The sequence below is a fragment of the Neoarius graeffei genome, chromosome 16 (genome assembly GCF_027579695.1).
Source record: "Neoarius graeffei isolate fNeoGra1 chromosome 16, fNeoGra1.pri, whole genome shotgun sequence".
Classification (NCBI taxonomy): domain Eukaryota; kingdom Metazoa; phylum Chordata; class Actinopteri; order Siluriformes; family Ariidae; genus Neoarius; species Neoarius graeffei.
Genome location: NC_083584.1, coordinates 18,959,461 through 18,973,966, shown reverse-complemented (window position 1 = coordinate 18,973,966; position 14,506 = coordinate 18,959,461). Strand labels below are relative to the sequence as shown.

The 14,506-nt window shown below is 41.8% G+C and overlaps 1 protein-coding gene across 2 annotated transcripts in view; it reads right to left on the bottom strand.

The window, feature by feature from the left end:
* Positions 1-813: 813 nt before the first annotated feature.
* zgc:63863 (uncharacterized protein LOC393372 homolog) overlaps positions 814-14,506 on the bottom strand; it is a 102,888-nt gene continuing 89,195 nt past the window's right edge. The window contains exons 8-9 of one of the 2 annotated variants that reach the window (XR_009656787.1): positions 1,187-2,600; positions 814-1,045 (exon numbers count right to left, since the gene is read on the bottom strand). Coding sequence is in view for 1 of the 2 variants with exons in the window: in XM_060942603.1 (XP_060798586.1) it covers positions 2,333-2,600 (268 nt within the window). In the remaining variant the exon portion in view is untranslated. Of the gene's footprint in view, positions 2,601-14,506 lie in introns of both variants that reach the window. The other variant, XM_060942603.1, reaches the window with a different exon arrangement.

Below are 14,506 nucleotides of genomic sequence, written 5' to 3'. Positions count from 1 at the left end.
GCCCAACAGCATGTGGCAGACTCCCCAAACACATGGAAGAAGATTCTCTGGTCAAATGAGACAAAAACTGAACTTTTTGGCCATCATGGGAAATGCCATGTGTGGCGCAAACCCTGAGAACACCATTCCTACAGTGGAGCATGGTGGTGGCAGCATCATGCTGTGGGGATATTTTTCATCTGCAGGGACAGGAAAGCTGATCAGGACTGAAGGAAAGATGGATGGCACTAAATACAGGGCAATTCTGGAGGAAAACCGGTTTGAGTCAGCCAGAGGTTTGAGACTGGGACGAAGGTTCACGCTCCAGCAGGATACTGACCCTAAACATACTGCTAAAGCTACACTGGAGTGGTTTAAAGGGAAACATTTAAATGTCTTGGAATGGCCGAATCAAAGCCCAGACCTCAATCCAATTGAGAATCTGTGGCATAACTTGAAGATTGCCGTAGACCAACGCAACCCATCTAACTTGAAGGAGTTGGAGCAGTTTTGCCTTGAGGAATGGGCAACAATCCCAGTGGCTAGATGTGCTAAGCTAATAGAGACATACCCCAAGAGACTTGCAGCTGTAACTGTAGCAAAAGGTGGCTCTATAAAGTATTGACTTTAGGGGGGTGAATACCTATACACACTCCAGATTTCTGTTTATTCATCTTGTCTGTGTCACAAAACAATTTGCACCTTTAAAGTGGTCGGCATGTTGTATAAATCAAAATGGTGCTAACCCTCCAAAAATCCATTTTAATTCCAGCTTGTAATGCGACAAAATAAGACAAACACCAAGGGGGATGAATACTTTTGCAAGACGGTAAACAGTTATAACAGGATGTGTGCAAAATATCCTCAACAAATTACAAATGATAAATTAAAGTGCATGTTTACTCAGACTGCCTTCTACACCTGCAATAATCATAAAATTGATTGCGCTTCCGTTGCTTGATTATCGTTTGGAACGCATCCAAACGTTCAGTTCGTTTTCCTCAGGTTTTTCTGGATGGTTCTACAGGTGCACACGCACAACCTGTTCGTCATATTTCATCCACTTCTTGTTCACGCATTTGGTGGAGGAAAAAAAAAAAACATTAAAAAGAAAAGACCAAATCCTTGCCAACAGCCATAAGGGCTGAATTAAATTCGCATTAAAAAAAAAGACGATCTGGGCATTTCTAACTGGGCATATAATTACCTGAAAGTGAAGAAAGTGGAAAACTAAGATGGACGTGTTTCCAGGACTGAAACTTTTCCACGTTTTGGCAGTGGAATTTACAGGACGAGCTTCTCATAGAGCTGTCTTGTAGATAAACAGCTGCTCCACAGCTCGCTCGCTCTCTCTCACCATGGCACTAATAGGCAAGAGCATCCGGCGCTTCAGGCTGCGTTCGGCGCTGTAATTCAGGCTCAGCTCGTCAGACTCTTCGCCTCTGTGTTTATGACAGAGACAATAAAGTGCGCGTATGGGGCCAGGAAAAAGGCAAGACGCTTAATCTCTTTGGACGGATTTATATTCTCCTGTAACTAAGTGTGTGTTGGAAGTGTCTCGTTAAAATCTCTGAAAGGCCGGCGGGGAACTGAAGGCAGGTGATCGTCTGAGAAAAGTAGGAGGAGCTCGAGATCTGAGAGATGATACCAAGGCGGGGATTCAGTGACTAAGTTTAACATGAAAGACAAAAAAAAAAAAAAAAAGACGCTCGTGATTCCAATAAGGAAGTTATGGAGGCTTTCCTGAGGTTGTGTTTTTCAGACTTTGAAGTTTCCTCCAACTGGTCCTTGCTTGAGAATGATTGATGACTGGCTTGATTTGGAAATGTAGCAGATGGATGTGTGTTTTTTTTTTTTTTTTTTTTGCTTGAGTGCTGCGTTCACTGCAGGCCGAACTCTTTATTCTCCACAGACCAAAGGAACCCACCTGCTCGCACTCGTCTCTTCTCATCTCATCTCATTTCAATGAGCTGTTTCTTTCACTCCGCTGCAAAGTCCTTCAGCAGTGAAGAGAGGAAGGATGGAGGGAGGGGAAAAAAGAAAAGAAAAAAAAAAAAAAAACACGGTTTAATAATCTGGACGTCTGCTGCTGTTTGGAATCCGCTATCGGCGCACTTTTTCCCCTCGACATTCTGCTGATGGAAAGGCGTTCAGGAATGCTTATCATTACAAAAAAACCCATCCGCTACTTTTCATACTCCAAATATTAGCTTGGCAAAGTGTAGAACCGTGAAGGAGCAAAATGCTCAATAAACTATTTTTTTCTTCTTTTTTTTTTTTTGGTACTTGATAACAAAAGACAGGTTTACTAGTAATTCGCTCTGAATTTAGTACATGACTCTCTCTCTCTTGGTCAGAAGAGCTGCAGGAGAAAGTCAGGTGCCCAGTCCATGGCGGTCTGTGCGACAGCCAGTGCAGCTGCCCCAAGTGTAGCCGAAATGCCCCACACTGCCATCTTGATGAGCTGCTGGGTACCACTGAGCTGAGTGCTGTGGGGGCGTGTCACGATGAGGCGGGTATCGTAGTGCTGGTGGAGACGCTGCTGTTGCTGCCGCAGGACGGAGTCGGGCCGCTGCTGCTGAGTGGACGTCTGGAAATCCTGAAAGGAGCTGATGGCAATGCTGAGGACACACACACACACACACACACAGAAGTACAGATAGATATTTACTGCTGAAAAAAAAATCCTCAAGAGCTTATTCAGTCTCATGAGACACTCCTGTTGAATACTGGATCCTGATTGGTAGGAAGGTGTTGATTAACTTTCACAAATCACAGGTTTATATTAAATGCACTCGTTTATTTATTGTTTCCATCATTACAGCTAACATAAAGGGAAGATTATGCCTTATCTATAATTTACCGTATTTTCTGGACTATAGAGCGCACCTGTATATAAGCCGCATCCGCTCTATTTAAAAAAAAAAAAAAAAGATATACAAGCCGCACCGGGCTATAAGCCACAGATATCTATGTTGAAAAATTAGATATTTACTGCATGTACAGAACGATTTTGTACTGTAAATGTACATGTATGTACCTGAACAGATTCTTTCCGAACAGTGCCTTTTAACACGGCAGCAACTTTGCTGATTAAAACGGAACAGAACCAAGAGAAAATAACCGGTATTTATTTACCTTCATTTCTCCTGTGTTTGAAACCACAAGTCACTTTAATCATCTTCGCTGGATTTGAAAATAATTACCAGTTAGTAATTTGTCGTGCGTGTTCTATCTGCTAAAGATCTGCTAATTCTTCTTTGCATTGATTTTTCGTCTAATCTTATTTTTGATTCTACTTCCGGTTAGAGCGCCCCTAGCGGTGGAAGAAAAATCCACAGAATAGCCGCACCTTTGTATAAGCCGCATGGTTCAAAACCTAGGAAAAAAGTAGCGGCTTATAGTCCAGAAAATACGGTACACAGCAAACACTTTCCTTAAAGCTGACAACCTGGCATTTTTAGCCATTTATGGCTATTTCAGGTTGCCTCAGTCTATTTTATTAAAACTTACACTACTGTTCAAAAGTTTGGGGTCACCCAGACAATTTTGTGTTTTCCATGAAAAGTCACACTTTTATTTCCCACCATAAGTTGTAAAATGAATAGAAAATATAGTCGAGACATTTTTCTGGCCATTTTGAGCATTTAATCGACCCCACAAATGTGATGCTCCAGAAACTCAATCTGCTCAAAGGAAGGTCAGTTTTATAGCTTCTCTAAAGAGCTCAACTGTTTTCAGCTGTGCTAACATGATTGTACAAGGGTTTTCTAAATCATCCATTAGCCTTCTGAGGTGGTGTTTACATTAGACCGTATCCGTCTCGTTTTCGTCGCGGATGCACTGTCCGTTCACATTAAAACGCTGGGAAACGACTCCACAGGCGGAACAACTTGAATCCGCCAGGGCCCACGTATTCAACCCAGTTCGTATCTGATCCGGTGCTGTGTAAACATTGAGATACGAGGAAACGCAGTGCTGAGCTCTAGCTGACGTTGTCATTGGACAACGTCATTGTGACATCCACCTTCCTGATTCGCTGGCGTTGTTCATGCCACGTTGGTCATGTGACGCGACTGCTGAAAAACGGCGCGGACTTCACTTCCTGCTATTGTTTCCGCCTTGTATCACCTTTTTGTTTTTCATTAAAGAGTATAAAAGGGGGCGGCACGGTGGTGTAGTGGTTAGCGCTGTCGCCTCACAGCAAGAAGGTCCTGGGTTCGAGCCCCGGGGCCGGCGAGGGCCTTTCTGTGTGGAGTTTGCATGTTCTCCCCGTGTCCGCGTGGGTTTCCTCCGGGTGCTCCGGTTTCCCCCACAGTCCAAAGACATACAGGTTAGGTTAACTGGTGACTCTAAATTGACCGTAGGTGTGAATGAGAGTGTGAATGGTTGTCTGTGTCTATGTGTCAGCCCTGTGATGATCTGGCGACTTGTCCAGGGTGTACCCCGCCTTTCGCCCGTAGTCAGCTGGGATAGGCTCCAGCTTGCCTGCGACCCTGTAGAACAGGATAAAGCGGCTAGAGATAATGAGATGAGATGAGTATAAAAGTATGAATATAATTCTTTGCTTTGTCAATGTTGTTCATGGTAAGATGCAAATACTGCCCATTGTGTAGTTATGATTGTCTTTAGGCTTGCCATCCTTCCACTTGCAAGTGGTGAGTGACTTGCGCATGCCCGATATGCACTGAGATCACACACGCACAGCGGCTCAGTCCCGAATCACTGCTCGTGCGCTTCACTCGCGCGCTCTGTGAGCTGCGCAGGGCCGGAGTGCGCACCCTCCAGAGGGCACTTGCTGTTCAGGGCGGAGTGATTTGGAGCGCAACCGCTGAGAAGGAAGCGCTGAGCCGCACTGACACATTTCAACTTACGTGCCGTCTAATTAGTCATGTGATTAGCATATCCGTGTATTGGCGTTGCTGTGTGCACGCGAATCGTGTATTGGCGTTGCTGTGTGCATGCAAATCGTTTTAAAAACGTTAATCTGATGATCCGCTGATACGGTCTAATGTAAACACCACCTGAGGCAATGAGCAAACACATTGTACCATTAGAACACTGGAGTGAGAGTTGCTGGAAATGGGCCTCTATACACCTATGGAGATATTGCACCAAAAACCAGACATTTGCAGCTAGAATAGTCATTTACCACATTAGCAATGTATAGAGTGGATTTCTGATTAGTTTAAAGTCATCTTCATTGAAAAGAACAGTGCTTTTCTTTCAAAAATAAGGACATTTCAAAGTGACCCCAAACTTTTGAACGGCAGTGTATGAAAAATATCCGTTCAAAAATAAGGCGTAATAAAGACATTGTTGTTGTGTGGTTCACGTGCCGCATAATCTAACCAGAATGTCAAGGAAGTAGTCGCCCATCTGGCCTGCCGTCAAAACAACCATGACGACCAAAACATCAAACAGGACTGAAATGTGACGATGTGAGAGAGGACCAACCTCCACGACTAATGCTTCGGTTCCGCTACGATATGTGCGGAGTATTCAACAGGTGGCGCGCGCGTCACTGGGTCGTTCAACAATGTCGGACGCCGCACAGCCCAAACCAACAAAAGTAAAGTGTTTATTCGGGGTTTATTGTGGTTTGTTTTAAAGGGGAACAGAGGGCAATATATAGAGTAAATATAACAATAAAACACACATTAACGAACCTTATTCAAGACTTACAAAAGTTTTTTGTTCTAAGGTTGGAAAGTTATAGTGTTTTGAAAGTAGCTCGAGCAAACTATTTCCGCAGTTTGAACAGCCCGCCATGATATCAATTTTATCCAATCAGAATGCACGTTCGTTTTCTCTGCGTAACACTCATGACGTATGTATGTGCCCAGTTGTGTTGGCTCATTGAGGTTGGGACTAGCACGTGTGAATCGGAAAGTAGGATGAATTGTAAGTGATCGGCTACACAAACTGGTTCAAACTGGTACCCTTCTAAGCCATAGCCTGCTTGCGGTGTGTCTTGCGGGATCTCTTCGTACGATTCGACAGAGCTGTCGCTTTCACTTGATGCGCCCGACGCCATGATTACACGCTTCTCTCCTAGTGCAGTGGGTTGATATCACGGTCTGACGTCACGGTCTTTTAAAAATGGCGACTCTTGTGCCGTTTAGCGTACCGACTATTATATTTACAATTACCAAGATATTTCGTTGTTTTCTAGTATATAAATTTGATAGAATACTTAAGAATACGTTACTTTGTCACATCAGCAACTGTATATATTATATTTGGTACCCCTTTAAGTTTAATAACATCTTGTAAATTTTAAAGATACGGAGCCATCAAGTAAACGTTTTTCGTGATGAAAATAGTCTGTTAAATCGTAAATTTGTCAGTTTGATCATTCTTGTCACCGTGAGTGTAACCTCGAAGTGCCACACCCCTGGACTCCTTGACATTAGTTGATTAGAGTGATATTTGCAGGAAATGGACACGTCCAATTTCATTTCTGTTCGCATTGGTGTTTTAACATATACTTACTGAAGAGTAGGGTGCGTCAGTTGCCCTCACTTTCATAAAATCTGATGGATTTTTGTTTGGGTGTTCCTTTTCACCAATAAAGACATCCTGTAAAATGTTTTGACCATATTCAAAAGTCTAATGGTGGCACCATGAGGTTCATTTTTTGCCAAAAAACGCTTATTTTATGTTTTCGCGTAAGGTTTGAATCACAATGTTGGACTCCATTTATTGATTTCTTGACCCAGAGATCATGTTAAGAACCTTTGCAAGGGATTGAGAAGCATTAATGTGATTCATAATACATTTGTATTGTTTAAAAATAATTGAACAATGATTCAATGAACAGCTAAATCTCAAACTGTGCTTGGTAATATATTTAGAATATGTACTAAAAATGTGTATCTAAGATATTTAGTATACTCTATAAGGTGCCATAATGTTTCATGAAAAGTGATCGAAATTTTGTCATAAAAGTCATAAAATAGCTAGCCTGGGCCCACCCATCCTAAGTGTGACGCAACACGAGGACCTGTTGCGAACTTAGTCTGGCAAGGCAAGCTATCTACAGCTTTTCCAAGCTCCCGAAAAATCGGGAGCCAATCAACTTTGAGCATCTCCAACAGCCCTGGGTAGAGGCGTGTTCAAGGCAGTGACGTAGTAGAACTGCGACCGGAAGCCATAGATTGTTTACAGAATCTATGCCGGAAGCGCTTCATTCACGAATGCTGTATTGAAAGCATTCAACGGGAAGTTCTCATTGAAAACGGAGCAAAGAGCAGCCCTGGAGGTATTTATTGAAAGGAAGGATGTTTTCGCCTTGCTCCCGACCGGCTTCGGTAAGAGTTTAATAATAGGATGTCTATGGTTTAATCTACCAGTTAGCCCTGTCGCGTCACATACGTCAGAGGAAAGAGTGATGTGATTGGTTTAAGCTTCATCACAGCCTTTTCTGGCTTCGACCAGTAGCAAACTGAGGCATTTCAGGGAGGCGGGTCAACCACACGCTTTGGGAAACGGTTGGGCTTAATAGCTTTGCCAGACCAAATGCTCGCAGAGCTTTGAAGTCGCGTTAGCCAGACTATAAAATAGCAGCTTTTTCCATAACTTTGAGCTCCTGGTGCCACCATTAAACTTTTGAATTTTGTCAAAATATTTCACCCAGTGTGTTTTCTTACCAAAAGGAACATAAAAACAAAAATGCATCATGATTGGAGGAACTTTTCATTTTTAGGGGGCAACTGATGCACCCTACTGAAGAGGCTCATAATTTACATTCCCAACTCAAAACATCGAAAGTTTTCAAGGAATATGAGGGATATTATTATTGGGTAGGGTTTTGGAATTGGGCTATGAACCAGAGTTAGGATGTTATGCTGGTATTTAGACATCAACTTCTCAAATATTTGGGGACTGACAATTTGAAATGTTTGAAAACTCACGAGGACTCGTGCATTACCGAATGCTGTGATTGTTTCAACTAATTGAACTTGCATGTCCACTAATTAAGAGATTAATATTAAAACACACAAACATTAAAAAATCACACCTAATAAAACATAAATAAATTATCGCTACCGCTTGGGCTTCAAATGAACCATGTCGGGCTTCAAATCATTCAGGCCGAGCCTCAAATAACTCTAACGCCCACAAAAAACATATTATTGTTATATTAATGAGTTCAACAGCCAATTTAGCTATGTGTGTTAATTTCTGTTACCAGAATTCTTATCCCTAAATATATGAACTATACACCAATATAGAATCAGCACTCATCAAAATTTAAATGTATGCATTCTTTTGCTCTGTATGCATTCTTTTGAGGAAATATTTGTTTGATTAGTCAAGTATGTGATTAATATAAAAAAAAAAATCATTATGATTTCACAATAACTGGCCCATCAATAAGCATGATAAGCACAAATATATCTTACAGGCCGCGTGAAGTAGACGCGGTTACCCAGACCACAAGCCCTAACTTAAGCACAATAACGGATGTGGCATGGGCGATAATTCGCGTATTTGTACGTTTGACAACATTTTACAAGCGTCTATTAGGGTGCATCAGTTGCCCCCTAAAAATGAAAAGTTCCTCCGATCATGATGCATTTTTGTTTTTATGTTCCTTTTGGTAAGAAAACACACTGGGTGAAATATTTTGACAAAATTCAGAAGTTTAATGGTGGCACCAGGAGCTCAAAGTTATGGAAAAAGCTGCTATTTTATGACTTTTATGACAAAATTTCGATCACTTTTCATGAAACATTATGGCACCTTATAGAGTATACCAAATATCTTAGATCCACATTTTTAGTACATATTCTAAATATATTATCAAGCACAGTTTGAGTTTTAGCTGTTCATTGAATCATTGTTCAGCTACTTTTAAACAATACAAATGTATTATGAATCACATTAATGCTTCTCAATCCCTTGCAAAGGTTCTTAACATGATCTCTGGCTCACAAGAAATCAATAAATGGAGTCCAACATTGTGATTCAAACCTTACACGAAAACATAAAATAAGCGTTTTTTGGCAAAAAATGAACCTCATGGTGCCACCATTAGACTTTTGAATATGGCCAAAAAATTTTACAGGATGTCTTTATTGGTGAAAAGGAACACCCGAACAAAAATGCATCAGATTTTATGAACGTGAGGGCAACTGATGCACCCTAACGTCTATTCCAGTTAAACATCAATAAAATTTATTAATTCTTTATCTTTCAGCGAAACGTTATACAAACCAATATCACAGTGAGTATATGATCCGATAATGGCAATCGTTTGCAAAAGTTACATAAAATGCCGCGAAAACTTGTCAAAATATGGTTTTGGCTAGGAACGACCCGGAAGTGGAGGACTGATCACAGCGCCACCTGCTGAATACAGCTAAAATGTTGGGATAGCGGAATCGAAGCATTGTTCACTACAGGAAAAACAACAAAAGGACTAAATTTTGTTCCCTGAGTGAAGATCAACCCAAAACCTCGATCAGAACTGAATTCGCATGAGAAATGAGAGAGGAGATACAATTCTAGTCAGGAGAAAATGCGTCAAGTTGACCTGATTACTAATTTGTTAGCAAAAAAATTGACAATCCAATGAACAAGTGTTGTGCAGAAGGTCGAGTTCTTTCAAACGAAACAATCAGAACTGAAATCCACTGAGAACTGAAAGAGGAGACACGATTTAACTGGAAATAAATAAAGGAAAATCAACAAACAAACGACCAAGTTTTGTTCCTCGAGGGAAGATCGACCCAAAATATCAATCAGAACTGAAATTGGATGAGAAATAAGAGAGGAGATACAATTCTAATGAGAAGTCCCAAAACTTGTTAAATTGACCTAATTAGTAGTTCGTTAGCAAAAAATTGACAATACAGTGACCAAATGTTGTGCAGAAGGTCGAGTTCTTTCAAACGAAACAATCAGAACTGAAATCCACTGAGAACTGAGGGAGGCAGGAGATGCGATTTAATTGACAATAAACACAACTGTAAACAAATTGTTTACAACAGGAAAATCAACAAACCAAAGACCAAGTTTTGTTCCTTGAAGGAAGATCGACCCAAGACATCGATCAGAATCGGATGGAATCGGATGAGAAATCAGAGCGGAGTTACAATTCTAGTGAGAGGCCTGGAAAAGGTGTTAATTTGGCCTAATTAGTAACTCATTATCAAAAAAATTTGACAAAAACAACGACCAAGTTTTGTACGGAGTGATGAGTTCCTTCAAACAAAACAATCGGAACGGAAATCTGTGGAGAACTGATGGAGGAGATACGATTTAACTGAACTGAATTGTGGGCAGACGGACTGACAATGGACGCCACGCAATGGCAACAGCTCATCGGCCTTATGCTCAGATGAGCTAATAAATGTGATTTGTTTAAAAACATATTTAAAGGAACAGTCCACCGTACTTCCATAATGAAATATGCTCTTATCTGAATTGAGACGAGCTGCTCCGTACCTCTCCGAGCTTTGCGCGACCTCCCAGTCAGTCAGACGCAGTCAGACACGCTGTCACTCCTGTTAGCAATGTAGCTAGGCTCAGCATGGCCAATGGTATTTTTTGGGGCTGTAGTTAGATGCGACCAAACTCTTCCGCGTTTTTCCTGTTTACATAGGTTTATATGACCAGTGACATGAAACAAAGTTCAGTTACACAAATTGAAACGTAGCGATTTTCTATGCTATGGAAAGTCCGCACTATAATGACAGGCGTACTAACACCTTCTGCGCGCTTCGGCAGCGCATTGATACGGAGCTCAGATATCAATGCGCTGCCGAAGCGCGCAGAAGGTGTTAGTACGCCTGTCATTATAGTGCGGACTTTCCATAGCATAGAAAATCGCTACGTTTCAATTTGTGTAACTGAACTTTGTTTCATGTCACTGGTCATATAAACCTATGTAAACAGGAAAAACGCGGAAGAGTTTGGTCGCATCTAACTACAGCCCCAAAAAATACCATTGGCCATACTGAGCCTAGCTACATTGCTAACAGGAGTGACAGCGCGTCTGACTGACTGGGAGGTCGCGCAAAGCTCGGAGAGGTACGGAGCAGCTCGTCTCAATTCAGATAAGAGCATATTTCATTATGGAAGTACGGTGGACTGTTCCTTTAACAAAAAGATAATCACTGATCTGGTGAAGTTTTCAGTGAGATTTTTTTTTTTTTGGAATGAGTCTCCAGTGGGGCGGCACGGTGGTGTAGTGGTTAGCGCTGTCGCCTCACAGCAAGAAGGTCCTGGGTTCGAGCCCCGGGGCCGGCGAGGGCCTTTCTGTGTGGAGTTTGCATGTTCTCCCCGTGTCCGCGTGGGTTTCCTCCGGGTGCTCCGGTTTCCCCCACAGTCCAAAGACATGCAGGTTAGGTTAACTGGTGACTCTAAATTGACCGTAGGTGTGAATGTGAGTGTGAATGGTTGTCTGTGTCTATGTGTCAGCCCTGTGATGACCTGGCGACTTGTCCAGGGTGTACCCCGCCTCTCGCCCGTAGTCAGCTGGGATAGGCTCCAGCTTGCCTGCGACCCTGTAGAACAGGATAAAGCGGCTACAGATAATGAGATGAGTCTCCAGTATCACCGTTTTCCAAAAGTCCGACATGAAGCTGCAGCTTTCAGTTTTCCGTCAGAGGACTGTGTTTTCTCAGTGACCGCATTTTTTTCTTTTTTGAAGAGAAAGCAAAAGCTGAATGAGGGAACAGCTGTTTATAGTGGCTATAACACAACAGATAACGGGAACCAAATTACTTTTCTGGATGTTTAACAGCATTAAGCATATATACCTGGTGAAAAAGTACTTTAAGTGTTCTTTAATAAAAAAATATTACACTTGTCGCACAACATACACGTCTTACAGTTTAATATGAAGACGCAAGACAATTCTAATCTTCAGCTGATGATACACAAGGCAACTTTTTGGGCAATGTTGCCAACAATGGTCAACCAGGTGAGACACAGGGCAACTAATTAGGACAACAGACAATTGGCAACAACCAATCAGATAAGAGCAGATCTGTTGCCAGGGAAACATCCACAGCAGTCACGTTTGCCTTGGCTTTAGCCTTTATTTCACTCAGGTTAATATCACTTCTGGAACAAAACTGAAGAGATACTCTGGTCAAAAGATAATCCGCCATTATTTTAACATTTGTAAGTAAAAATAACCACATTATTCTGTTAATAATAAACACTTTTGAAATCTCTTTGAAAATGCTACGAGCCTCAATCACATATGCTATAACTAATAACTGACACATACATCACAAAAGCATCATCGTTTAATTCTCATCTCGGCAAAAAAGAAAAAGGAGGACATGAGCCAGGAGATGCTGCTCAGGAGGAAAAGCGAGTGACAGAGCTCCTGAAAGGCTTTATTTCTTTTTTAGATCCTGAAGTTTGGACTGTTTCGCCCTCGGGTTCCACAAGTGGTCGTGCTCTGTATGTGAATTAGATCGGATGATAAATTGGACAATCTCTACTACAACTCAAGAAAAAAAAAAACCAAACAAACATGACCTGCCTATCACTTTTAACTTGACACAAGAGAGCTAACGTTATCCCTACATAGCTAGCCATAACTTTCAGCTAACTATGTTAGCAAAACCACAGCTAGTTATATAAATCCCATTCAGTCTCTATGGAGCGGTGGTTAGCTAGCAGCGGTTTACACTTAGCTGAAGAAAAAAACAAAAAAAACCAAACAAACATCGATGTCTTATTTACAACCTGAGCACATGAAAATAGCTGTCGGTTGGTTTTCGAAGTATTTGATGAGGTAAATTCACCACTCTGGGTTTCACAGAACCATTTACCGGCATAAAAAGACATGTCGTCTCTCTTAATTCGCTGCACTGCCAGAGACGCCGCCATCTTTGTTGAAAATTTCAGAAGCTCTCAGATGGTCATGTGATTCGCTGCTAGCACTCTGACTGGACGATCTTAAAGGAGACCTGAAGTCATTTTTAAACTTGCTTTATTTCTTAATTAACGTGTTATTCAATTACGTTTTCGGTTTTAGTAACCTTATATCGTGACTCCTACTGGCAACTAATTGCAATTAAATATGATACTTATCGGCCTGTTCGGTTTTTAGCTACGTTGAGTTTAGTTCGTTTGGTCCATGGCAGGCGTCGCTTATCCGCGCGATCTTCACGAGACTTGTGCAAGACTTCAAAACGTCAAGTTTCAGCCAGGTGTCAGTGACGCCATTTTGAAAACTGTTTTCCAAACAAAGTATTGCACAAAAACGAGTTTGAATGATGATTACTGCCTACTTTTTTTCAAACTTTCCTGATTGCTATCAAAACAAACAAAATTTCCGGCTTGATTACATCAGCATTCGAAAGAAGGCGCGCGCGTCTTTTGACAACGTTGGCAGATGTCGGCCACTTTGATTTCCGCTGTAGGTTTTACTTCCATCCTACGATGTCTCGCACAGGCCTCAACGAATCTCGTTTACGGCCATTGCTTTGACATATGGACTGATATTACAGAGCATATTTCAAACACTCATAACTTGCTATAGCAGCGACAAAATAGCGATCAAAAATACATTCCGATATTTAATAAAATGAGAAATAGAATTTTGATGGTAAAAAATTGCCTTCAGTTCTCCTTTAAACAATTGCCCAAAACGATCAAAATGGTTCCAATAGAAATGACGTTGCCCAATCTCAATGGGAAAGTGTCGAAGTGCAATTGCCCGGCAACACTGCGCAAAAAGTTGCCCTGTGTATCATCACCTTTACAGTCTTAAGGCCTCTGCATGCTCTTGCGACAAGGCTTTCGCAGATAGCTTTTCGCAGACAGTTGTAATTTATTGTTGAGCGGGGAGTAATAGGCGTGCACGATGTTATTCACTGCCACAACGCAAGGGGGCGCGAAGTCGCGAAATCACTAGGAGTAGTTGGTGGGTGTGGTTAGTGGAGTGTTTATCCTCCGGTTACTTATAATGACTAGAACTGGAGTCGTATAGATGTACGTACTTCCTCACTTCCTCGATCAACCGCTCTTCGTGCTGCTCCATCTTCGCTCGTGTTTTTAAAAATGCCGGTCGTGAAAACAAAACAAACCGGGAAAGTAGGGAAGCGGAAGTGCGTGTACAGCGGATGTAGAGTGGACCAATCAGAGCCCTCTTGTCTGCGACGCTGTCTGCGAGGCTTCTGCGGTGGTCACAATTTTTGGGAGGTGCGCGCAGAGCGTCTGCGAAGGTGGGGGGGGGGGGCCTACGCAGACACTGTCTGCGACGCTATCTGCGAGGACTGGGTTGTCAGCATAAATTGGCCTTTACAGTAACTGCTCCATGGGACGCCTGCACTCGCGTTGTTATAATCTGAGACGGCATGACAGAAGCAAAGAAGATCCAAAAAAACGAAGATTTGATGGAGTAGTTGTTGAAGTTTTTTTTCTTTATTTAATTGCTAATAGATGGTAAACTGTAATAAAACTTTTATGAAAAATTAGTGTGCTGCTTGTTCAGGATATTTATTATTGAGTCCCTGCATTGAGAGGCATTTACAAATATAAAGAATGCGACGTC